At 45.2% G+C, this 27,534-nt stretch overlaps 1 protein-coding gene across 6 annotated transcripts in view; it reads left to right on the top strand.

Annotated features, from left to right (window-relative positions):
- LOC138570116 (collagen alpha-4(VI) chain-like) overlaps nt 1–27,534 on the top strand; it is a 559,183-nt gene that overhangs the window by 490,737 nt on the left and 40,912 nt on the right. For 5 of the 6 annotated variants that reach the window (XM_069648741.1, XM_069648737.1, XM_069648739.1 and 2 more), the window contains 2 exons: nt 16,372–16,547; nt 21,123–21,293. In XM_069648741.1, coding sequence (XP_069504842.1) covers nt 16,372–16,547; nt 21,123–21,293 — 347 coding nt within the window. The remainder of the gene's footprint in view (nt 1–16,371; nt 16,548–21,122; nt 21,294–27,534) is intronic. The other variant, XM_069648740.1, reaches the window with a different exon arrangement.

The following is a 27,534-nucleotide window of genomic DNA, read 5'->3' as shown; positions in this document are numbered from 1 at the left end:
ATGAGAGGAGAAGCAGGAAGATTAAGGGTGAAGTGTAGATTCATAAATGTTCCCCACAAAGCTGTGTGCACCATTATTTGGCTTGAAGGGGGTGCTGCAGCTTCATGAAGATGAAGAGATGCAAGCTGACAGTGGAAGAAAGTGGGTTTGGTGGTAGAGAGAGGGTTAGCGCTAGAATGGCAATCCACTTCATTCTCAGGTTTGTGGCATCTTTCCACCTTTACTAGTTACTGATCTCTGCCAGATCCTTTGGCAAGCTCGGCACAAGAGCTAACGAATGGGCCATACAACAAGACTCTAGGACCGACAGTTCTATCACAAAAAGGAAGGAAATGTGTTACTCCTCAGGCAAGGAATATGTATGCTGCCTCCATCAGGTGTCAGCTCATGGCTGAAGCAGTGCCAGGAGTTTCTCCAACATGTGCCACAGAGAAGGATTCTCATTGCGCGGCGTAGGGATTCCCAGACACCAAAGAAATCCACCCAAAAGTGTGTGACCGCACCATTGGAGCTTCTTTTGTTAGAGGGTGACGTGTTTGAGGATGAGCACTTAGCAGTGCTCTTTGGTTGTGTACCTCAGGTGATAACAAAGAATCTTTAGCTTTGCTCCACTGTGCACAAGGGGATGTCATTTAAGGGTTGTCAGTAGTACCAGCTGCAACCCTGGATTGGTACCGCTTCCACAATGATTGCGACCTCGGAGGTAGCCCATATAATTTCAGGTTTCCCTGAGGAAAGCCAATGAGGTTGTTGATTTTCCTGAGAGCAGCCAATGAGATTGATGCAGAGGACCATGTCTGTTGGCAAGGCAGCAAGCAGAGAGGAAGGAAGAGATGGATCAATGTTGTCAAGGGCCAGTGCTTGTGGTGTGCCCATTGCTCAGCTCCCTCTGAATTGAGAGTCCTCTAATGTACAATGTTTTAGAAGCCTAGGCCACTATCTGTTATTAATTTTTCCTCACACATATATTCAATTCTTTACTGACCGATTTAAAACCTGGGGCATTGAAGGTTGCAGTTTTTGATACCTTCAAATGCAGCTTTGTGTGTTTTCTGTCCATTCATGATCTTGTCCTTTCTTTATTAGTTATCTCATGTGTTTGGTTTCGGAATAGAAATTTATAATGAACATGGCGTGATAAGGCGGAATGCCCAGAGGTGGTGAGCGGACCATGTCGGTAACGGCCTGCCGCCCAAATTAAGGGCTCAAGGGAAGCGAAGGACCCTCAATGAGGGTGGCAGTGACGTTACTGGGAGGGTCGGCCTGCCGCTAAGGGGCATATCGCCATTAGCACCTATGCAGTTCCCTACATGGTCGTTTTAGTGACTTTAAAAATGTTTTATAAAAGAAGAAACATACCTTGGCTGAGCAGCCCTGTACCGTGCATTGCTAGGGTCCTGGAAGTCTATTTTCACTGTTGATGACTGTGATGTCATCAACATGAAAACGGACCTCAGGGAAAGCAGCACTGTGTGGCACCGGGTTGCGGAGCCAGGGTACGTTTTTTATTTTTTATTTACATAAAAAAAGAAAGACACCATTTCTTTGTTGAAAGAAGACACCATCTGCAATCGTGTAGGAAACTACATGGGTGCTAAGGTGAAGTGGGAGCGGGTAAGGGAAGGGTAGGGGGAGCTGGCTTTTGAGGCTGCTTGGAATGCAGGATTGTACTATGCAGTACAGCACGCGCTACGAGCATCCTGATTGGCTAGCGCCCCCAATCAAGGTGCTCATATTCCATGAGACATAAGAATGGCCGCAGTGGATTCTTTCCTGTAGACTGGCAGCATTCAGTATGGCTGCCACTAGGTCCTATTTACATGGGAGTCCTCCTTCTCATGATGCACTGGATAGAATTTGTATTTTTCCTTTTGCGGTTTCACGCCTGATTACGGGTATGTTGATGTTGCTTGATTTATCGTACGCATTTGATGGTCTGGACCACGAGATACTATTAAATAGATTAAAGGAGGTCTCTGCTTTGAGTGAACCTGCAGTAGATTGGTTTAGATATTTTCTTATTAGCAGAAAATCTACAGTGAAAGTGGGGGATAGTCTCTCAGACCCAGAGATCGTAGTCTGAGCAGTGTCACATCGCTCTTGCGTCTCACCCGTGCCCTTTAACATTTCCATCAAACCATTACATGACCTACTTATTGAAAAGGCTTTCATATTCCAGATCGGTGCAGGTGACACGCAACTGGTGTTTAGGCTAGCAGGTTCCTTCGAGGACAAATGCCTTTTTTCAAGGAGACATTTACAGACATCGCAAGATGGATGTCAGACAATTGGGTGGACGTTAATCAATCCAAAACAAGAATACTCCTCATTCCAACATCTAAGATCATCTATAAGGGGCTTCCAAAATGGGTGGTCCTAGATGATACTGGCTGTTTAGTGCAAGTGGTTGAACATGTGATGTCCCCTGGTATTATTTTTGATTCTTGCATCACATTTTAGCCATCTAATCAGCACTACACATTATTATCTGTTGCTCTCAAGACAGCTAAGTGTTCTGATATCAGAGGGTAACTGTGCCACATTAGCCAGGGCTATTATAGGAGCAGAACTGGAGCACGGCAATTGCCTTTTCACAGGATTAACAAAGCAAGCCATCAGGAGATTACAATCTTTACAAAATACTACAGCCAGGGTTGTGACAAAGGTGAATGATCGAACACAAAAGCCTCCGAACCTGAGACGACTGCGTTGGTTTCCGTGGTCACTCGCTTCAAATGTAAACTCCTGATGATCATCCATAAGACTCTTTATGGTAATTCTCCTGCTTATTTGAAAAAGAGATTTCCTTGACATGTCACTTCTAGAACAATGAGATCTACTGTGTGCCGTACGTTAGCAGTTCCTAGATGAACGACATCTAGAGCTTTCAGCCGCTCTTGCAGCGTTGTAGGTATTTAACTGTAGAACAGCCTCCCACTGGACATAAGAGAAACAGATTCTTTACTCAAATGTAGGAAAAAGAGAACCCCTTTTTGTTCTAGTGTATCTGTCTGATGTCTTCAATATTCTCCCTATGTTTTAATGCATAATGGTTGAGCGCTCAAACCCATTGGGCAGTATCACCAGCAGTAGATAGACTGAAAAAAGGAAAGACATAAGATCCTCGTGCCTCCATAGACTCCTGGCTTGTCGTCGGATCTGCATGGTGTTATTTTCTCTTGCTTAGCATATTCCTTTATTATTTGTCTTGGTAGCATTGCGAGGTCTGATCGGAGTCTGCAAATACTTCAATTCATGATTGTCAATCCTTATTTGGCAGTAGCATTTTCTGCATTTTGCATTCTCAGTTTGAGGAGTTACCAGGACTGCCCCTTCTTCCTTCTTGCTGTAATGTTTAAAGGCTCCAGTTTGCTTCCACAGTTCTAACCATTTTTCATGGTCGCATCTCCTTTTCGAGAGATGGCCTTTCCATTGGAATTTATAACATACTTTGTCCCTGGCGGGGCAGTCCTTCTCATTAGCTGAGTGGGCTTGATCCCCACATCTTTAACATCTTAGCCTGCTATTTGTATTTATGTTATATCCACTTAATTTCTCATAGGAAATAATTGACTTCTAGAGGATGCAATTTCTTTTCACTTACTTTATCGGCAGGCCAATGTTTCTTCTGCTATCTACGGTATGTTTTTATCAAGCATGGCATTTTAGACAGATACATGTTTCTGGTGTTTACGCATGTCTTTGGCATTTACTATAATTATGGGGGTCATTCCAACCCTGGCGGTAAGGGGTTAACAGCTCCGGTAAAGATGCCGAAGCCGTCAACCCCTTACCGCCTCATTATGAGTTCTGCTCGCAGGACCCGCTAAGGATGCCTGGTATTACCAGGCAGCCTTAGCAGGTCCCGCAAGCAGCCCATCAGGGCCCGTTGTTAGCATGCTCCCCATGCCCATTGAGCCCTATGGGGGCTGAAATGGGAATGGGGTTGTACAGGGTCAGGGTTCCTTGAATGAGGAATTACCGGGCCTTCCAAGGTAGGAATGGCCCGGTAATTTCTCATTAAAGGAACCCGGACCCAGTACCCGGTAAGGGGGTAGCCATGCCGCTAATAGCAGCATGGTTACCTCATAATTACCCCCTACGTCTTAGGAGGGGTGAGAGTGATCGGAAGCCCAAAATGAGCACACACAGTAAAACTCCACAGAATGCTCTTAACAGATGTATATCAAAAATATATTTATTATAGGCCTTTATAATTAAACACAAATAAACCACAGTAATAATAAAACAGTTACCACATACTATGTAACATATATACAAAAATGTGTTTAGCCTAATGCAGATGAAAGGGGAGAAAATAATCACAACCTACTACAGAAGAGGTATGTTCAACACATTTATCTCATTGGGCAGTTCTTCAAAGTCAATCCCTATTTTATGCAGTCCAGCCCTAAAAAGTGAGGAGCCTTACACGCAAAAGTACAGCAGTGCGTCAACAACGCGGGGCCGTGAGTAAAGTTAAATGCGGGATCTCTTCCTGGAGCTGTAGCTGTTCAGGAAGGGGGTTGAGGCGATGAAGAATAAAGCCCTACTCCTCGGGGAGAGTCTACCCTTGCAGGTAAAGCGACTTTCAGAGTTTTGGGAATAGCTGGGGAGCACAGGCTAGCCCAGCTAAGGTGAGCATCTTTTCAGGGATTCTCATGCTTAAAACGGATGGATATACCAGGGGGCCACCGGTAAGTGATGTAAGTACTCACCGACCCTCGACACAGTCTGTGCCAAACTTTTCCAGTCTAGTCCAGTTCGCTAGTCGTTTTCACCCCTGCAGTTACAGGTCCCTCCAGCTCTCAGTGGCTGCGGGATGCGACAATCGTCCGTGGTGAGACAGTACCTTTTTCTCAGTTCTTGAAGAAAATAGAAGGATAGTTCCAGTGCAACATGTCTCAGGACACTGGGGGGCAGGTCTGCAGGCACTGCAAGCAACAGTCATCACAGTGGGGTGACACAGGGACCGCAAATGCACAAAGCGTGGCATACTTTCATAAAACGGGACCCAGAAGAGCCAGTACAATGAGTTATGGCGGGATGGGGCCCAGGACCAGAAGTAAGCGATTCCCAAAGTCTCGAGTCTCAACTCGGGACGGTGGCGCTCCTATATGATACCCTGTGTTCGAGCTGGTCAGTTCATTGGATGGCCCATTAACACTTCCGACGAGGCTGTTTGCAGCGGTAAACAGGAGGTGTCGAAAGTAGTTGGTCCTACTACTCCAAAGGGTCGAAGCGCCCTTGCAGGTATTCTTGGCACGATACAAAAGCAGGGGTCCGACGAGACAACAGTGGGGTCAGGGTGCCAAACCTTCCAGCATGTTTCAGGTGGTTCCACGGGTCTGATCTTTCGTGCAGGATACTTGGCTCCTTCTGTGTTCGGTGTGAACTTCAGGTGATCGATCTGGAATGGATGCAGAGCCTCTTCTCTCCGCCAAGATTCGTTTCACGCTCAAATCGGAGACAGGCAATGGAAGATCTGCTCTCTTGCATGCATGCCAGGCCTGGGCCAATCGTGGCCCATGGTGGTTCCAGTCATTCAGGCATCCCAGACATACTGGCACCAGTAGTGTGGGCAGAGACCAGACAGTCCCAACCCTCATGCTGGGCACTAGCATACGTGACATGCAGGAGCCCACGAAAGATGCAGTTTTCTCGGGAGGCTGCTTTCCCAAATAAGGAATACCCAGGTCTCTAGGGACAAAATGGCCAAAGGACAGAACTAAATACTGCGTCGTATGGCCATTTTTGGCCCTGGCCACAGTCTTGGGCCAAATGCGGTAAACACGGTATGGTCCATAAAAATACTTTAAAAGTAAACTGCTGCCATAAATCCGTCCTAAGCATACTTGTACAAACACCCAAAAATCCTTAGAGGGTGGACAGGGTATAAAACAAAAGGACCCATATGTGTGATACTGTAAGGTACCTGTCACATAGATAAAACATTACCAAGGAATGGCAACATAGTCAAAGACTATGGAAAACCTAGTTTCCCAGTACTGACAGCCTGAAGAACGTGGCCGTTTCCCCATACCAAATGAGCAAAAGCCCAGAGGAGCACAGCTGAAGGCTCTGCTCCACTGGAAAAAGTCAGGTCAGGTAAGCCAAACAAAAGTAAAAATGTTTGGAGGTTACATACATGGAAGGAAAATTGCACCTAAGGGAAATCTTTCCTAACACCAGGCACATCGTTTACATCTTTTTTACTGTGCCAGATTATCACCTCAGTGCTGAGCGCTGAGTCTCTCCTAAAATGACACACGGATGGATACAGACTTATGTCATACCCTGCAAGCATCGTGATATGTATAGGGAGGAGTGCACACTCCAATTTAATGAAAGAGGGAGGTGAAGCCCACAACCCTCCCTCGCCCCATACTCGGGAGAACAGAAACATACATAGCCATAACCTGCAAAATGGGACACAACAAGCAGTACACATCGCCCCAGAGTACAATAAGCCCCTCCACACCTTCAAAGGTAACACGAGATATACAGGAGGGTGTACGTTTCTCCTAGTCAGACATGAGTGCATATCTGACAATATAGCCACCGCCCACCCCTCCCAGCTGAAGCATGATAGACCGGCCATGGCAAACACTCCCTCCCCCACATCAACACTGAGCAGAGCCGGCCCTAGGATTTGTAGCGCTTTGGACATCAAAAGATGTGCAGGCCCCCTTATTTGCATCACATAAACTGATGTCATGAAATCATTCAATATCTGTGGGATCAAATATCTGACCTTCAGTATTTGGACTTGAACTGTTAAGATTACGTATGTAGCAATATCATGAGTGAGGTTTATTTTGGAGTAGCCGGCAGACTGAGCTGAATCATTTGTAGAGATGGGTACCTCAAAAGAAAGTACTGTGATGAGGAAGAGCAGGGCAAAGAATAATGATCACTGGTAAGAAATCAAAGCATACCTAATATGTGCCCTGGACCAGACAGGGCAAAGTGTCTTTGGTGCAAGGTTGCCTTATTGTCCAATCAAAGCAAAGCCTATTTCCTGGGAGGGTACTGAGGCAGCCAGAGTAAGCAAGTCCACAGGTCTTCAAATGTTAATAATAGGGCTCAAGTCTCAAAGGAAGTTGGGGGCTTTTTAAGATACACACAGGGACTGAACGTGTCTTAAAGTGCAATACACACATTACATTCAACTGGCCTTTTCTAATAGCAGAAAATGCAGAACACAAATGAGCATTGTCTTTCAAAAACGTAATCATCAATACCTGAAAAATACACAGCAAGAGGAGATTTTCCTATAGCGCTGGTCGCAAAGTATAAAAGGTGCACACCTTTTAAACCCAAACATCTATGCAGAAATATTACATGGAAAGCAATTTACCAATACAAGACAGGTGCTTTGAAGACAATGTCATGTGGATAAGCAACTCCTGTAACCACCTTCGTAAGTAAAAGCGCCCAGATGCCTCAGGGTTTGGTGCGCTATATAAGTATCATAAATAAATAAATACATTTGTGGATGTCTGCTTGAGGGCCTGGGTTCAAATCCTTGTGTCCGAACACCTGAGCAAACAAGCAGTTTTTTGCATGCTGACCTCAAACACACCCAACGGGATGGCGTCCGCATCTGCTTTTAAAAATGGGTGGACGCTTTCAACCCTCTTTCACCCTCAAGTTGTACCTTAAAAATCATCACAGGACCAGGGTTCTTCCTACATCCATGGACCTGGTAAATCATCACAAACAATTTGCCATATGATACTTTCCCCTTCTCAACCCAATGTTTGGCTTTCAACAATACTTTGTTTTATCAAGAGGACTTGAAAAGTACTCCAAAAACATAGTTATCCTTATAGAAATATGGTAAACAAAAATATCACAACTGTTGTGTTAGTTTCACCCCATCTTGGAGACTACAAATCCCAGAATGCAATTCCACAAAATGATAACAATGACTTGTAGGCTGTCTTTCACGGCCCAGAGTCATAACAAAAGATAATGTGAAAGGGTTACCAGGTGTTTTGCATCATTTGACAAAGGCATGCTTTATCTGATGCAAGTGAAATGTGACATTTGTTAACATATCTTAACTGTCTTCAAAGAAATCAGATTTGGGCTCAAACTCGTTTATTTGTATGTGCTTTCAGAATAAAATTTTGATTGACCTGTTCAAAACAATGGGCCTCATTATAAGGGTGGCGGCCACGGTACGAACGGTGCCAGTAGGGCGCTGGCACCGTTCTTATTGGGCTGCCACATTACGAGTTCTGCTCGTGGTTCCTGACAGCCTGCCAGGTCTACCGTTGTCAACATTGCCGGTGCAACCACGCTCCCCACCCCCATTCTGTACTATGGGGCAGAATGGGGATCGGGAGCCTGGCATTACCGCCACCCGCGAATGGGCAATTACCGGCCCACTCATCTTGTAATGGGCCGGTTATTGCCCAATCGTGGGAGGCGGTGTCGGTAACGAGCATGGCAGTAGCCGTGCCTGCCATATAGGTACGGCTACCGCCATGATCGTAATGAGGCCCAATGGCTCTTAAACGGACCATTACTTGTAAGGAGCTGCCACTTTAAACGCTCTGCTAAAACAAAGACCTCGATATAGGTCGCTGCTGGGAATGTGGCAGAGGGGGTATTTGTCTTTAGAAGAGAGTCACAGGGGAGGGTTTGGAATGGACAGTGCTGCTAAGATGGCACAAAAAATAGCCGTGGCTGGAATCAGCGTAGCCCCAGTTAAAAGTAATGCGCCTCACGTTGTAATCTCATCGCAGCTAGTGGATGCGGGGCATAAGAGCGCAGGGCCGAGTCCTGACAGGACAGGAGTCTCCTGTCTCCCCAGTGCTGTGCTCTCACATTCAAGTCCCGCCTCGCTGGCTGCTACTCACTCTCACACTGTCATCTGATGTGATGATGAAGTGTAAATATAGCCGTTAATGACAGTGGCGGCACAGCACGGCCACAGGTGACAAATACTCCACAATTGTGGCTTGGTTGGTGTTTCTGACTCGCTTTCCTCGGGACCTAAGTCACCTATTACCATACAAGTTCTACAAAAGCCAGGGCTTTAAGTGGACCGGGGCCAGCCGGGCCAGAGCCCCGGCCGGCTCCGAAATCTCGTTTTGATGCGGGGCCCTGCCAGGGATCACTAGTCTTTCCTGGCAGCCCCAGCTACTACATGACAAGGATTCTTGTCTAAAGCCTGAAGCTCTTGCCTGTGTGCGAGAGCTTCAGGCTTAAAAAGAAAATACATTTCATCCATAATGGTGGCGCCGCACCTGCTAGACATCCCTTAAAGCAAGAGATGCTTGTGGGCCGGCGCCATCATTATCGAGAGAAACGTGAGGCCGATGGAAGCAGAGGCCTTGCTTTCTAAATGCTGAAGCTCCCGTGCATTCGCGGGAGTTTCAGTCTTCAGGAAAAAGGCCTCTGCTTCCAGCGGCCTCACCCTTTCAGCCTTAAGGGTGACACTGGCGACGGGCAGCGCCACCATTAAGGCTGAATAATGAGGGGCTGTCCACTGCCAGGCAAGCCTATAGAAAATAAATGCATAGGTCAGCACCCTCTCCCCGAACGGGAGAGGGTGCTGATCTCATCGAAAGGCTGCATGGCAGGGGTGCCAGTAGCCCATTGAGCCGGGGCTCATCAAGGGGGTGTGGCCTAACATGCCAGCCGGCGACCCCCACCCGCCGTTAGACCATGCCCCCTTGGTGAGCCCCGGCTCATTTAGCAGTGCCACTTAAGGCACTGACATAAGCATGTCAGTAAGACAGCACGGCACTGCCATAGTTTCATTGAAAACCTTACTGAGCCTCTGATGTTCTCCAGGTGTTCCACAGTCTGGAAGGCAACCATCAGCCTCCAGGCAAAATCGCGACAAATGAGAAGGCGCGTCCCTTCCGTCTCAACCAGCAAAGTCACGAGGAGGCGGACCTGCACATTACCCCCGAAATAACAGCATGAGTGGAGGACTCCTGCCTTTAATAATGCAGCGCTCCAACCTTGGCTCCTCTCAAAGTACTAGCCTGGCTAATGGCTGCTGTGTGCTGTCACCTGATCTCAGGCCCAGGTCCAAGACAGGAGTCAGTCGTCCGACCGCGGCACTGACTGCCCACCCCACTTCCTTATTATTCTCAATTGCAGACAGTTGCTCAGGCCTTGAGTCGGATGTCGGCGCGGTCTGCTGCCTGCCTCCCTCTCTCCTGCTGGCTGGCTGCTGCAGACAGTGTGGACTGGTCATGCTCAGTGTTGCCTACTTCTCAGTAAGGTAAGTAGCTATTGGCCGTCATAAAAGTAGCTAGAAGTAGCTAAATGACGTCATCACCTGATTTGCATAATTGGCCATGTGCATGATTGGTGATTGCCGAGGGCACTGTTGTTATAACCTCTCATTCAATTTTGAAGCTAGCTGCATAATTGTCTATGTCTGTCTATGTCTATGAGCTTATAACGCGCCGTAAGCCCGCAGGCATCAGGGCGCGGGGAGACCAGTAGTGTTAAATTCACGGATAAGGTCTTTCGGGATTCGTGGTGTCCTGGCAGAACTGTGAAAAATCATATGTGCTTTAAGGCTACTGGAATACAATGTTTTCAATGCTTTCCTGAAACTAAGATAGTTTCCTTCCTGTCTCAGGGCAGCAGGTAGCCCATTCCAATATTTTGCAGCCTTGAAAGAAAAAGATCTCCCCCGTCCAGATGCCCGTTTGGCCTCTGGTATGTTTAGGAGACCTATGTCTGCTGATTTTAGGCATCTTTGGGGCACGTACACTGAGAATTGTTTTTTGAAATAGGACGGCGCCTCCCCAAAGAGGCATCTATGGACTACTGTCATCGCCTTAAACTTAACTCTGCCCTCTATTCTGAGCCAGTGCAGTTCCTTTCTTCCTTCTGATATATGGTCTCTATATTTCTTTTTCTTAATGATGCGAACTGCATCATTTTGCATCACTTGGCACCTTATTAACTCTCTCTTAGAGGCTACCAATAGCAAGGCATTTCCATAATCTAAGCGAGACAACAAAATTGCTCTTGCGATGGTAGCTGTGTTTGTAGCTGTGTTTATCTCATTTATAAAGGGTCTGATGGCTCTTAGAAGACGCAGGTAGTACATATTGTTTTTGTTCAGATAATTAACATGTACATCAGAGCCTACTGACGCTTCAACCATCATCCCCACAGTTTTTACTTTGGGCACTACTGGTATGATGGCTTCTTTGATATGGAAGGCTTTGTACTGGGCATCGAGTTTGGATCTGGCCTGACGTGATCCGAAATTCATTAGTTCGGTCTTGGCATTGTTTAGACACATCCAGTGTCTTTGCACCCAGATATCAATAATGTTATATATTTCCTCTATTTTCGCACTGTCAATGGCATAGTCTCCCGCCAGTTCGAAAATAAGCTGCATATCATCAGCGTTTTCCAGCAGGTTACAGAGACTTCTCATATATAGGTCAAAAAGTAATGGAGACAAGCTGGCTCCCTGAGGGACTCCGAACAAGATCGGGGTTGCTTCTGAAAATGTATCGCCCCAATGTATTCTCACCTTCCTGTCCTTCAGGAAAGATGCTAGCCATGCCAGTGCTGCTGACGAGCACCCAGCTATTTTATACAATGCTAATTGAAGTAACTGGTAGTCTACAGGTCAAATGGCGTGCTGCGCTCCAGCAGCATAAGTAGCCCGGGTTTGGCTTTCTCTATCAGCTACAGCATGTGAGTCTGTAAATCCAGCATGGCTGACTCTGTAATGTGGGCCGCCCAAAAACCTGATTGCTGTTCGTGTAATGCATCCGAAGCTTCCACATGTTTTTGTAGCTGGTTTGTAGCTATTTTGTCTAGGATTTTCTAAATAAAATTTGAATTAGTGAAAGGGCGAAGATTGCTAGGATCCTTGGGATCCAGACCTTCCTTCTTTACTAGAGGGGTTATCGTAGCATTTTTAATGGCGTTGGGAACTGATCCCTCAGTAAAAGAAGCATTAACTAACCTAGTCAGGATGGGTGTGAAAAGTTCTTTGTGGTCCAAAATTATCTTAGATGGAAGGATATTTTCGGCGCAAGAAGTTGGCTTCATTTTTGACATCACCAGGCATAGTTCTTCCTCAGTAACAGCTGAGAAGTTGAAACTCTCTCTCTCTTTAAATATGAGGTTTTCTCCCGGGGGGGTTTCTGTGCTAGTGGCAGCTCTGGCTGATATGATGTTATTCCTAGCTTTTAAGATTTTAGCGGCGAAGCCTTCTTGTACCCTGTCACAATCTTCCTTGGATGGAGTATGTGGAGGTGAGAGCATCTTCTGTTTTTCCATGCCCGTAAGTATTTCAAAAAGTTTACTGGTCAAATTAGGAGCTGCCTCTATTTCTTTGTTATAATAATTAGATGTTGCTTCTTTAACTGCCTTTCTGTACGCTTGGTCAGAGCGTTTCCAGTCCTCCCTGTTTTCCTGGGATGATTCCGTCGCCATGTTCGTTCCTTGGCACGTTTTGCTTGTTTGAGTTTGTTGGGATGCTCATTGTACCATTTACATTTGTTTTTGTTTTTTCTTACTAACTTTTCAATGGAGCATACTTGTCTACCATCGCCTGCATACATTTAGTGTATTCGTTGTCTGTAAAGGACTCGAGGATCTGCAGTAGGCATGGTTTTAGTTTCTCCGACCCAATATCCTTAAAATTTCTACTCCAAACTTTCATGTGTGGGTTCTCTAGCTGTTTAGATGAGGGAGTTAGAAGTATCTCGAAAGTCACCAGACTGTGGTCAGACCAGATACAAAGCTCTGTCTTTACCTGTGCTGATTGTAAGTTATTCATGCAGATCCAGTCCAATTGGTTTCCCTGCGGGGTGGTGGGTTCATTATTTATTATTTGGAAGACCATGTTGTTCATGGTGCTTTTCAGGGACATGGCCTCTTTATCTTCTGGGTTCCCTCTCCACCTGTTCATATCTCTACTAGTAGGGTGGATGAGCTATCTGAGACTAGTTTTCTTATTTGCAAAGATACTTCTTTATCAAAGTCAGAAGTTAAAGAGGGTGGTCTGTAAGCCACTCCTCCGCCCTGTCCATGATCTCTATTTTTATTATATAATGTGTATCCCTCGGGACTGCATTTATACCAACTGGCCCGATGGGGTCCTTTAGCCTTGTTTCGGTAATGCACATGAGGTTAGCTCCCTGTCTGTAATAAGGTCATGAACGCTATGTGCGTGTTTATTTAAAGAGCGTGTATTCAACAGGCACACTTTCACGGTTACTGTATCGCATTTGCGGGCTGTTAACTGACCTGCCTCCCTGTCTGACTGTTTTGTGAGCCTCTCCTTTAATGCCTTGTTGCCTTTCACGTACAAATCTACTGGGAGGCTGTTTGGCCGCTGCAGATGGCTGCCAGCTTCCTGTTTACTCATTTCCCCGTGCAAAATCGCCATCTCAACGTGCCTAATGGGAAAAGGATAGTTCTGATGTCAAGTAGAGCTATGGTTTTCTCGGCTGATAACTGAAAGTTCCTCAGCATGTAAGAACGGGTAAAGTTAGTAAGGGAATTCAAAACTTGCTCACCTCAGAACCCTCCTTCCACCTCCTTGCACAGACTGCAGAAGACTGTGCCTGCTAGCACGAGCGGGCGCGTTCGCGCGGGGTTTCAATGGAAATGGGGTCTGAGAACTACAATCCTGCTGGGGATTGTAGTTTCTTCCCTTGCTGGACGTGTGCAGAGAAATGACATGTGGCGTGGTCTGATGACCTACAGATGGCAGTAGATAACATAATGCATAAGTGCAGTACAGCATGCATGTCGATATGTCATAGCCGGAAATAAATACCTATCAGAAATTGTAATAGATATATTTTGCTTCTTTATGAATTGCCGGAAAAAGGTAAAAACGTGTAAAATTCAAATGTTATCACACAATATCCATTAACATCTTTAAATGTTGTGCCAACTTGTAGAATCTGAAAAGATATGTTTTATGTTTCTGCCACATAATAAATATAAACACGTAACGTTACTGGTTTGGAGACTTACACTGTTTTCTATTGGTTTGGAAACTTGCATAAATGATGCAAGTCGCAAAGCTAAGAGAAAAAAGTGTAAGTCTCCAAACCAATAGAAAAAAGTATCTAGATTTCTTTCTAGCCGCTGTTTAATCACAAACTTGCTAGGGGGCCGTGATTTCTCGCTAAATATATTGAGAAAGTCGCCAAGTTGGCAACACTAGTCACGCTAGATCCAGACCCGGCTGGTGCCCGCCTGCCAAACCTGGCGCCCAGACCCAGCTGAAACATTGTTGCTTTTGCTTGAACGTAAATCCAAGGAAACGAAACCTAATGCGCAAGCGCAGTGCCGACGTGCCAAATGTTTGCTCTGCCTGCCTGGGTCAGGCGATGACCATGTTGGCGTCAAGGTGGTGGTGGCAGGGCAGAGGAGAAAGGAACACATCACAGGGCTAGGTATCGGCTTCCCCAGGCTGTTGTTATTTTGGTACCAGCAGTAACACAGGCCGTCCCAGAGCCATTACATGAAGATGTCAATCACAAGAAAAGTTAACATCACAAGAGATGAACACGCACTACCATGGCACGCGGCAGCAGGCAGCCTCGTCAGGCAGCTGAGCCTGAGGAAATGTGCATATAAACACGGATGAAATATGGAGAGCATTATTTAGGCCCCCAGTGCTCCTTATAAAAAACAGCAAACATGACTGTCAGGGGCACCACCAAGGTGTGCCAAGGGAGTCCGCAGCCACCCTTAAAAAAATGCTCGTGTGCTGGTTATGTTTTTGTTTTGGTGTGCCACCCCAAGATTCCCAGTGACCTCATCAGGCTACCCCTATTAAAAATGTCTGGGGGTGCCACTGATGACTATCATCTCAATCGTCCCCAGGCCGAATGGCCAGTCCACCGCTGCTTATAATTGAGCAGATGGGTTTCCAATCATCACACTGGTTTCAGAGACTCTCACAGTGACCTGGGCCAGACAGTCCACCAATAGCCAGGCTTCACCTGGAGAGAACTACCAGGACACCTCTGCCCTAATAGGTGCTAGACTAGCCGTGAGTCAGAACACTAGACCGCATATCTCTCATCTGATGCTCTACAATGGAGAAAGTGTGAGGCACTCACAATGTTCATAAAGAAGAGCCTGCTTTCGGCACTCTTATGCCAGTGCACTTACCACCGGCGGTAATAGCGCCCCTCACCCAATGGGGAATGGACAATAACCGTCCAACCGCTACTTGTGAACCAGCGCTAATAGCACCGGACCGATTAGCGGTAATACTATTTGCACCAGCAGTATACCAGCGGTATTACTGCCGGGATACCGCCAGACTCCTAATGAGGCATGTTTTTCATTCTGAAAAAGTCAGGCATTTAAGGCTAAAAAAAGGCAGCAACTGAGGAAATTGCTTATGCAGACCTAGTGACATAAAACAGCAGCGAGTAAGGTCAGATCATCAGAAATAGTGCTTCTAAATAGTGTGTGTTTTCCTCCATGACCTGAATCCCCAGCCTCCAAGAGTCTGGGCCTTATCACGAGTTGGGCGGTATTTGGACTGTAATACCGCCCAACTATATTCGCATTAGCCCTCATCGGTATTACCGCTGGATCATGGGATGGGCGCTAACTGTAAGTCCCCATTCCCCACTGGACCCAATGTGGAATATTCGGTGCAATTATAACACAGTAATACCACCGGCGGTAATTGCGCAGCGAATGGGAATTCTTTCGGTGTGTTTACCCCAGCTCTGAGCTGAGGGTAAACACGCCAGACTAATGATAGATCCAGCCCTTAAATACGACTGAAATACCATTACCGCCGCATTTAAGGGCTAACGCCCAACTCGTGATGAGGCCCTCTGTCTGCCAACACCGCAAATCCTTTCATATGTACCCCTAATACTCTATCATTCTAATTGTATCTACATTTTTGTATCATATTGTATATCTTCTGATTACATTTGCTTGATTTGGTTATCCTAGCTGACCTGCTCCTTCTTTTCGCTGCCAGCACCTTTGCCACGGGCACAGAGTGCTGCTGGGAGCCTCCAGGTTGGGATGATCTTAGTTCCTCAATAAGTTTGTTATAAATTAGGTCACGCAGTGTCATTATTATCACCAGATAGGAAAATGGAAAATACATTCTGATGTGTGGGTGGAACGCATTCTCCATTACCACCTACACACTACACACTTCTTCTCTTCATCCTTTGGAGAAGCCAAGGTACAGGGTCTGGGAATGTGTTGTGTCCCTACAGAAGACCTCATGGCCCTGGTATTTCCAAGCAAAAGCTCACAATGAGGTCATAATCCTTTGTAAGATCAGTGCCAATTGGTGAATTTGTGTAGCAAAAACTGAGGGGTAGTTCCTTTTCTTTATTGCTGTGACATTTTGTTTGGCAGAGTGCCGTTCCCAGATTATGGTGGCGGATTTGATGCACCCGAGCCAACAGAAGATGCCCTGGAGGAAGAGTTGGCGACCACAGAGGAACCTGCTGTAGAAGAGCCAGCAGGGAATCAGGAAGAAATTGAGGTGCCTGCCCAGAGACCGAGAGGAAAAGCAACAGGCAGAGTCTCAGGTATGTGCCGCTACTGACATGGGAAGCGCCATTTTGTTTTTTCACTTGTGGCTATCCATAAATGGCCTCTTCTGGCTTGGTTTACATTTGGCTATATGCGATGCCAGTGTGCAGTCAACGAACATGACAGGAAATGAAAAGACTGCAGAAACATTTATTTTGATTGCACTAAAATGATTGGGAAAATGTGTCCATTTTATCGCCTATCGCTTGCGTTCCAGGGACTCTGACATATCAACTATTCGATAGCAGTGATTTCCAAGTGCTAATAAATATCAAGATATGATCTCAGGGTCCAGATTACATATTGTGCTCTGAGCACACTGTGCACTAGTGCCCATTCATGTGCTCGTGGGGAAAACTCAGTACAAAAGAAAAGGGAGCCAGCAGTGCACTGTTAGGATATGTGCATGTTACTCTACATACACCCTGTTAGAGGAGGGGCCAGTGTACCCTCACAAGAGTGCATCCAGCCTGGTATTGTATCCACCCTTGTCGGGACCTTAGGCCCTTCTGCAAAGATTAGGGTGCCTCCTGCGTACCCTCATCAAACATTGATGAGAACTTCAATCAAAAATAGCTAAACATCTGGCAGACCATTGCAGCATCTCTGAACTTTCCCTTTAGCCACAACACAACCAGATAAAAACATATGCTTTCACCTTGAACCCTTCAGAAGTGGCACGAGAGGAGTAATATGATCTTTTATCAACTCAAATCGTACATAAGTGTTTCTTCAAGCACTTTCACACAACATTCTCCAAGTCATCAATGCAGGCTTCAGCAAGAGGAGGGCATCTAATCCTCTAACTCAGGAAAGTGTTGCCTTACCCCCAAGAAGCACATGGCCATGCCAAAGTGAATCAGGTTCCAGACTGCTCCGAAGAAATACAATCAAATTAGTCAGCATTAGATATGACCTCATCCACCCACTGGACGAAGATCACAGGCAGCCATGAATTCCATCAACACGTTTTAGTTCATGTACTTCATGATATGTAAAAAGGAGTGGATAATCATTTCAAGGCCCCCTTGGATTCTTTCAATCCCTCCTCCTCACCCACATGCAACAAATCATGATCATGTCCATCAAATACTCCAGGTGAAGGTTTGCAGGCCCACAGGGTGATGTTCAACATGTACATGTGCAAAGTGGCTGAAATGGATGACTGACTCCTGTAATCTAAGGTCTATGTGCCTCGTTACACGGTAGGCGCTAAGGGATTACCGGCATCAGTAAGGTCACTGGTGCCAGTAATTCCTTAGCGCCCTACTACGAGGTCCCTCAACGGGTCCCGTCCTTAACGCCTGGTCTGACCAGGCGTTAAGGACGGGACCCGCTGAGGGACTTCAGAGCTAATAACGGTACCGCAAATTGCGGTACTATTATTAGCTCCTTCCCCATTCACATTGAGCCCTATGGTGCTCTCCTGAAGCACAGAGTTCAGAGGTTACAGGTGCCCTTTTTGACAGCTGCTGGTCACGGCCAAGTCACTGCAATAAGAGGTTGCACCTAAGTCTACACCTTTGCGGCAGGATAATCTGAAAATATCTCTTTTAGTATGGCGGTCAGACGATCACATGATTATTACGGCCACATATAATTATATATATATATAATGTGGGCTCAGACAGCTATTGGAGGCGATGTGGATTTCACGTCCCTGCCTGTATGAATTCCAGTGAATAAGACAAAGGGCAGGATGCATGCCTCTACTGCCTCTCTAGGGGGGAAACTAACATCCTCCCTGCCAGGCCTGGGATCTCCCAGTTGGAGACGCCCTTTGAGCCTGCCTTTCGGAGAGCCAAGCCTATAATAAAGGGCTGCCTCACACTAGGGCGCTGCACACCAGAGAGCCTTTGAAGCTGCAAGCTGGAAAAGGGGTGGAGTTAGGACAGCCACGGAACACACAAGGTTTGAAAGAAGGGTCCCTCCATCTTACTTTTCTGTGGGCTTTTCTCTGCTTCCTGTACCCTCCACTTCCAGCATAATAAATCACTCTGGGTACGACATCAGAAGGCAAGAGGCATTGGTCACAATGAACAGGGATTATACCCCTTGACGCAGGCTTGCTTTCCTCCAATATTTTGTGGCATTTTGCTTTTATAAGAGGAGATCTCCTACTCAATATTTTATTCACTTTTGGAACATCCAGGTGTTAAGCAAGGATGCCTTTGGACCTCTTCTGGGAGAGTTGTTCTTTTCAAAGTCCTCATCCATTAAGGTGTAGAAGAAGTCCTACAAGGCAGAGGCAGACTCTGCCCCCTACACACTCCCAGGGCACATTAACAGTGACTCTTGCTGTGGGCCAATGCCTACCAGTCTGCTTGCAAACCACCCTAGGCTGGGAGAGCATAGATGTGTCCTAAAGCCCTGTTACAATAGGATTTGGAGCATCCTCAGCGTCAGAACAGCCAGGATACCAGTTTGAATGCCTAATCCGGACCACACTGAGTGCCTGCTTCGGACCGACTAGATGCATTTTGCTGTGTGACCCCGTACAACTCTGGTTCGACACCATCCAAACACTTAACGTTGATGTCAGGATATTTCAAGCGACCCTGTCTCCCTGGTCCCCCTTTTGGGCCCTACAGACTAAGTTCCTTTTGCACCTTTTTCCATCAAGACATATGCATTGACACATTGTTGCATTTCTTGGATGGTTTCCTCTATGACATGGTATCCAGAGTGCTTATACCTTTCTGTTCTGCATCTTCTGTCTTCTTTTACAGGGATGGGTTTTTGATAGTATTTTTAATAGTTAGATGTACAATTGATTGGTTTGAAGTATATATTTGTATAGAACCTAGGCTGGACATTCTTTAATTTCGGGACTGTGTACTATTGCTGCTATTTCTGTTTGGGTTACTACTGAATCACATTCACACCCCTTCTAAGCCTTCCCTGGCTCTGTGTTACTTCGAAAGGCGAAGGGGGTGTATCTCTTGGCTGTGCCTGCTTTACCTTTATGACTTGGATCGCTGTTGGTTTTTCTAGAAGTGTGGAGCCTGAGTAGTAGCTGTAGCCGCTATTTGCCATTGTACCTCAGTGGGGGTGTCGTGAATGTTTGTTTTCTCCGGTTCAATAGAATATATTCTGAAATGCTGGACTGCCGCCATTATAAAAGGTATGCATTCACTATCACCAGATTGCTGACTGGAAGTGAACTACATAGCTGACATGGCATCCAAAGTTGCTAATACATCTCAAGATGGGTCATTATTGGGGGCCTTATTGGGCACGTTGCCGATTCCGAGCACAAATGGCACTAGCGCTTTTCTGCACTCATGTCGCTCTTTTTGTTTATGCAAAAGTTGCCTCACCTTCTGTGTGTTCCTTTGCACCATACAAAAAGGGGGTGCTCCCATCATTATGATTTGCCTCTAATTTTCATGTTGCCATGCTCACCCCATACACACCGACAAATACATCCCATGGAGAAATTGAATGTTGCAGATGGAAACCGATAAGCTGCTAATGTGGTAAAATGGCAAACATTGGGCATCATTATACGTTTGGTGGTATCTCAGTAGTACATTCGCTGAGATACCACCAAACAGAATTACTGATACTGCCACTTGGTCCGGCTGTATTACCGTTGGATTACAAGTGGCGGTGGCGGTTCTCGTTCCCATCAGTCTGGAGCCAAAGGACTCCATGGAGCATTTCTTCAGAACTACTGTGGCAGTAATTCCGCCAAATTCACGCGGGAAGTTGCTGAATTTACCTCCAGCTCGTAGCTGGTGAAGAATCCTCCAGTGATGCGTTAATGCAGCGATATGCAGTAATACCGCCACATGTAACCCGCACCACCCAACTCGTAATGAAGCCCCTGTTTACCTGCCTATTCCATTGCTGTGCAGTGGGTGCCATAGTCAATTTTCAATGCAACACTATAGACTATTTTAATAGTCGTACAAACCACATGCTGGATTATCTATGGTCATGGAAATAGCAGCTTTCATTAAGAACCGAAATCTTTTCACCACCTTTAATTTCATGTTACCAAAGCTCTTGCATAAATCCCAGCAGCGTAGACGGTCCAACTGAGCATCTGGACAATGGAACCTAGTACGAGAAAAGAGTAAGGCTATTGTAAAGTGGCCAGTGAGTTAATGAAAGACCAGATCCCCTATTCCTCCCCACACAGCGAAATGACAAAGTGTGCCCCCAGGACACATGCCTGCGACAGTAAGGACATGGATCGTGGCTGTGATAGTGCACCAAGATGACTGCGTTCAACAAGGCCAATCGTTAAATTAATAACTTATGAGCGTCAAATAAAGCATCCAAAATTAAATAAATAAATAAATGTCTATGCAGTTGTATCTGCATCATGCCACCTTTGCAAGTCAGCTTTGCTCTCCAGAGAGGGCACAGCTTTGTATTTACCTGACACTGGATCAGGCATTGCTGAAACATGTGTTATGTTTATTTGCAAGGATCTGTTTGACATTTGGTTTTCACTTGTGGCAAGTCATTTGGCCTGCAATGGGAAACCTTGTATCTTGACCACATCGGTTGATCAGAGCGCACACAGAGGATTTAAAAAAGTACCTCTGTTCCAAATGCAGGAAATTGCCTCTTGGAAGTGGATCCGGGCACGGGTTGCAAGGACTTTCGGCGCATGTGGTATTACATCCAGGCGGTGGACGCCTGCTCACAGTTCTGGTATGGAGGCTGCGATGGGAATGGAAACAGATTCAGCACTGAGAGAGAATGCCTCCGAGCCTGCTCGTCCAAACGTAAGAGCTAGTTCTTGATGCTATATAAACACCAGCCATGGTTGCCAACAATTTGCTTCACTTGCTTATTAGGGAAGCATCCAAGAGTAATTGGAGTACCCTGGGCCAGATGGAGGAGGGTGGTGGTGTTGAGAGGGGTGGACTGTTGTTAGACCAGTTTAATCCTAGTTGACAAGTAAGTTGAGAACATTTATTGAAAGTGCAGATGTTTCGCCGTGGACATCTGTAGTTGCACGAGGATGGAGATCAAAGGCGCTGTCTGATTGTGTAGCTGTTGGTGTCTTGCCGGGTCATGACAGGTACTTGAAAGAGAAAATAGTGCCAACGATTTGGAAGGGATCCAGTTCTGTTGTCAGAATTCAATTGTTGGGGCATTGAAGCTGAGCAGCCCATGGTTACTCTCTCTAGGGGTTTTGTGGGCTATTTTCCAACATTGGGTCTGTTAAAATCATAGCATTTACATATGGAAATAACTTTTATTTGTGTATAGTTTATTCAAACCTTTACAAAAAGACATAAAAACAAACAAATTTAGAATTTGAATAAATTAAATTTTACTCTATGCTAAAATGTTGGAATAGAAATGTAATCTTAGGAGCCCAAATGCTGCTAAGAATCTCAGCCCCTAAACAACGAGTGCTGGGGTGTGAACCACCTCTCTCAGAAGCCCTTTTCGTAGTCCTTTTCTGTCTGATTCCAAAGGAAAGCCCTGGGGAGGGTGTTTTCTTTCTCAAAAAGTTTGTTTGTTCAAAGGTTTTGCAACCTTTTAACCTCTGTTCTTCTGTCCAAGTGCCACGAAATGCCATCTGTGTGGGTTTGCAAGGCTGACTTTTTTCACTTATCTTTAAAATGTCAAATGATGCTGATTTTCCTGTCTTACAAAGTAAGCTTTGCAAATCAAGTCTCACTTTCTAAAAGCTCCATTTTGAAAATATGTAGTACGCATGTGTTCTCTTTGCTGTGCCTTGTCCACTGACATCCAGCAACTGCCTTGTGGCAACATGTCAGCACCAGAGTGGCATGTGCATTCCTGAAACAAGCTGCAAGAATCAAAACCATCCCAACAGCCATGGATTGCCCTTAATAGTGGGTACCCATGATTGAAATGTGTATCCCCATGGCCAGGTGATAGATTGGTTAAGTATACATATAAGGCTATATCTGGTTTGATATTACAGAATTGTACTACCACTGTGATTGACACAGTGCACCCTTAGTGACAAAGAAAATAAAAACTTAAACACAAGGTAAAACCTGGTTTTCGTCAGACATTAATGAAAGCCGAAAATCCAAAAAGCTAAGTGATAGGGTGTGGAGGAAACAAACCTGTCATGAGAATCTAGAAGTTTATAGAAAGGTAGCAGCCAACTACAAAAATGACATTCTCAAGGAAAAAAGAGATCATTTTGAAAACAGATTTAAGAATGCTCTGTTGGACCAACATAACTTTTTAGTATCCTTGGAGAATTGGAGGGCAACCAAATGGCAGGTCTATTTGACTGTAAAAGTGAATCATGTTGTGGTATGATTTAGAATGTTTTTTCAAATAAAATCAAGTCACACTAGGCAATTATTGAAGCAGGCAGACTCCATCTTACTTCTAAAATGATATCGAACAATAAGATGCTAACTAACAATGTACCCCTACCTCCTGAATTTAAGTTTAATACTGTCTCTGAGGCTAAACTGATTGAAATTGTGAAAGGCTTAAAACCTTTTCTATGTATTGGTGATACATGTCCAGCCAATGTAATCAAATGATCTATCGAATGCCGAGCAGCTCTTGTGATGGAAACAGTGAACTCCTCTTTTAACACATCTACTGAACCTCAGTGCTTAAAAGAGGTGTGGATGTCTCCCATCCTTAACAAAAGACACTGCTGATCCTTAGAAGGCAGATAGCTATCGTCCTATTACAAAGCTTCCATTTTTATTGAAGATCTTAGGTAGGCAGTGTATTTGCGATTACAAACACCTATTGAAAAATATGTGTTGGGTGTCTGACAATCATGGGACTGAAACCGCCATGTTTGTGTGATGTGTGCATGTACAATCCAGGTTTTCTAATTAGGCATGGGCTAGACAGCGGAACGCAGAGACTGTGGATAGTTATAAACGGCAATGGATTATGGTGTTTATTGTTTACTAGAGAGAAGAATTTCAGACCGAAAATATTTTCTGTGCTTTTTTTCTTTTTCTATACAATACAATTGTACATTAATTCTATTAACATAGTAGAAAATGCTATTGGGAATGTTGGAGAATCTTATTGAACCTAAATACTTCACTGAAAAATCTAAAGTAGATGGGGTCTATAAGCCTATTATTTTAGTTCTATTGTTTAACTGTGAAAGGTGGTTACAAAAGGAACCTTTTTTATGTTTAAAAAATAATAATCATTTCCGGAAGAGGCCAGAAAGTAAGGTGGGGAGGGAAATGAGGGAAGGGGCACCAATCACAAATATGGAGGGGCAGGTGGACACAGGATGATTTTGAGCGTGTGTTACATCTAAGGTAGGGGGCAGTGTTTCTCAGACTTAATTACAACTTCAAAAGCACTTTGAAATTGCTCTCCCCAGTGCAAAGTGGTGTGTTGCAGTACTGTTGTGTTCGAATGATATGGATCAACAGCCTCTTTTATTGCTTGCAAGTTAGCTGGTGGGATTTTGTGTCCCACAGAAGTAAGCTGTGTGGTTACAGCATTGGTTGAGGAAGATAAGGTAGAGGAAGGCAACCTACTACTTCCTAAGAAAGGAACAGCGTTTCTGAGAGGATTGCATTGGTTGGATTTGGTGTGACGACGCATGCAGGTTATCCGGTAGGAGTACTGCCCAGGTTGTCTGCGACTGAGTACAATGCTGCACTCAGTACATTTCACTTTGGTAGCTGTAGCCTTTGGTACATTCCCAACAGTGGTAAAGAACTGACACACACATTATTCTCTCTGGGTGCTAGAGGTAGGCACTTCCTCTACTTCATCTTCTTGGTCCTCTTCATTGTCTTTGGAAGTACTGCACTTTTTTTGTGTAGGTCCTCCAGCTGGTGGGGTTGGTGGTGGTGGCGGCTCTTGGGGATGAGGGATGGCAATAGCTGATGTCATATTTAAGATAAATAGCAGTTTTGCTAATATTCTTCCAAGTATGTACTGTGTACTAGATTGTTAATGGATAATGAGTAACAATAGGTCTAGGAGCTGTGCACATTTTGACATTTTGAGCTTCAAGCTTCCTAGATGAGCTGGAAAATGCAGTTCAACAAATACAAAAACAGTGGAAAAAGTTGAAAGTGTATAGAAGTGTTAAAAATGATGCTAGACGGTGGGGAATGCCAGAGCTTTCAGGTAAAACTTTCTAAATTGGCCAACAATGTTGCCATATTGGGGCAAGCATGACATTAGTAAGTAGTAGGAAATTAGGGTTCACTGGTAAAAACCCATGAAATTCACTGAAAAAAACTTTGTTAAAGGGACGTTATGGTTAAGTTGCACTAATAAAAACCTATGAAATCCAATGAAAAAACTGTTAAAGTTACGTTATGGTTACAGGTAAAACTGAAAACCCCCAGAAATTCTCCAGTTATGGTAAGCTAAGCAACCATAACTCACGCAGCCACCCTGCACTGCTAAGGCTAACACCCAGGACATGACAGATGACACCACAAATGTCATTGATGAGAGACAGAGAGAGAGAGACAGAGAGATAGTGAAACAGAGACTGAGAGAGAGAGAGAGAGAGAGAGAGAGAGAGAGAGAGAGAGAGAGAGAGAGAGAGAGAGAGAGACAGAGAATTGAGATAAATAGTGACCCTTCTGCATAGGATCAAAGGGAACCAAATAATTTTCAACTCACGCCACTCTACAATATGATCATGACTAAAGTCATGCCTTATCATTTACCTTATTTTCATCTCCTCTCAACTCTCTGCCTCTAATATCTCCACCACTCCTTCTCCCTCCGATCACTCTCTTTACCTCAATCTACACTCCTATTTCTTCCTCACTCTCTCCATCTACTACAACTATTACTAAGCGTAGGTTTCCGTCCTTCAAACTCTCTGACTACCTCTCTAGCCTACACCACTCTCTCTCCTCCTGCATTGAACTCACCATTCCATCCACTGAAGAAGCCTTCCCTAACTTTAATACTGCTCTTTATGCTACCTTTTCCTGTAACTACCCTCTTACTACACTCTCTTCTAAAACCTCCACTCCATGGTCCTATTTTACACCTCTCATCCGCACCCCAAAAAGAACAATGCAGAAAAGGCTTCACACTTGGCAAAGGTCAAAACACTCCTCTGATCTGCAACTCTATCTCATCGCTCTTCAAACTATTCCTCTGCTCTTGACGCTGCCAAACATGACTTCTCTCTCCCTCTCTCTCTCTCTCTCTCTTTTTCATTTCATCTCCATACTCCCCACCTAGGCACCTCCAAATATCTCTCAACACAATTCTTTCACCTCCTCAACCCACCTCCATCTCCTCTACTCTTTCTGCAAATGATCTTGCTCTCTTTGCTTCTAAAGTTTTGACCATCCGCAATACCCTCACTAATGACCATATATCCCCACCTCCTGCTCACTTTTCTCCACCACTCCTACCCTCCTCTATATTTTCCTTTGCACCCCACCAACCCTGGTGAGATTCTTCCCCCCTCCTGAAGGCTAACCCTTCCTCTGCCCCCAGTGCTGCTCCACTTCTTACTTCCCTTTTCACCTCCTCTATTGACTACTACACCTTTCCCCCATCCTATAAAACAGCGACTATCATCCCTCTCCTTAAGAAACCTGGTCTAGATCCTAACTGTCCTGCCAACTTCGCCCTTTCTCTCTTCTACCACACTATTTGAAAATACAAGAAAGAGTAGTAGTCAATCGACTCGCTGAGTTCCTTGATACTCACAACCTCTGGGACCACCTTCAATCTGGCTTCCAATCTCTTGATTTGTATTTGTAGTTTATTTATTTATATATCACACCCAGACACTCTCCTCAATATAAGCAACTTCATCTTCCTTTCATCTATTGATATTCTTCTCGTCTCTTTGCTGCCTTTGATACTATCAACCAATCTGACCATTAACTCTCCTAGGCATCAGAGATAAGACCCTCGCTTGGTCTGCTTCATACCTTGACCCCAGACACTGTCAAGTGTCCTGGAGCAGCCTTACCTCCCAACTCACCCCCTTACTGTTAGAGTTCCACAAGGGTCCATCCTTAGTCCACTACTCTTCACTCTCTACACTTCACCTCTTGGTGCCCTGATCTCCTCTTATGGCTTCTCCTATCAACTCTTCACTGATAACGCTCAGATATTTTTCTCCTTTCACTCCTTATCCAACGAGCTGTTGTCAAAAAGTTCAAACTGCCTCTCACCCAGCAAATATTGGATGGTGTCGCTCGTGCTCAACTCCACTAAGACTGAAGGTCTTTACTTCCGCTCTTTCTCTTCTTCTCTTCTCTCCTGACTACCTTCCTTACTATGCTTCCGAACCTTTGTGTCATGTTTGACCCATCAAACTTCTCACTCCTAATCTCCAAATCTGCACTGAAGCCAGACTCAACCTTCTCAATATCAGAAACATTGGTTATCATCTTCCTTTCGATACTGCTAAAGAGCTAATCTCCTTAGTCCTTTCTAGATCTGACTATTGTGCATTCTCCTCTATGGCCTTCTCAACTACACTTGTTTACCTGTACACAAAGTCCTCAACTTCGCGGTCCGCACACTTTACAACCTTTTTCGCTTTGCCTCTAACTCCTCTGCCCATCGCCATAATGGCTGGCTATCTATAATACTAATTCTAAAGGCCTCATTACGACCCGTGCGGTAACCATGGCGCTAGTAGCGCCATGGTTGCCGCCGATATTTTACCGATTCCGCCATGGTGAATGGCGGAATTACCGCCCCATTCCAAGGTTGGCGAGGCGGTAATTCCCCATTCACCATTGGCCCTTCCCCATTCACATTTTTGCCCCCATAGGGCTCAATGGAAATGGGGAAGGTGGTAGTTACGGTACTGCAAATTGCGGTACCGTAATTACCTCCAAGGTCCCTTTGCGGGTCCAATCCTTAACGGCTGGTAAAACCAGCCGTTAAGGTAGGGACCCGCAAAGGGATCTCATAATTAGGCGGTAAGGGGTTAACGGCGCCGCCATCTTTTACGGTGCCGTTAAACCCTTACCGCCTGGGTCGTAATGATGCCCAAAGTATAAACTTCTTCTTATCTTCAGAACTATCTTT

The sequence above is a fragment of the Ambystoma mexicanum genome, chromosome 2q (assembly GCF_040938575.1).
Source record: "Ambystoma mexicanum isolate Mex_15411 chromosome 2q, UKY_AmexF1_1, whole genome shotgun sequence".
Classification (NCBI taxonomy): Eukaryota; Metazoa; Chordata; class Amphibia; order Caudata; family Ambystomatidae; genus Ambystoma; species Ambystoma mexicanum.
Note: the sequence above shows the minus strand (reverse complement) of the source record. Positions and strands in the feature narration are given on the sequence as shown.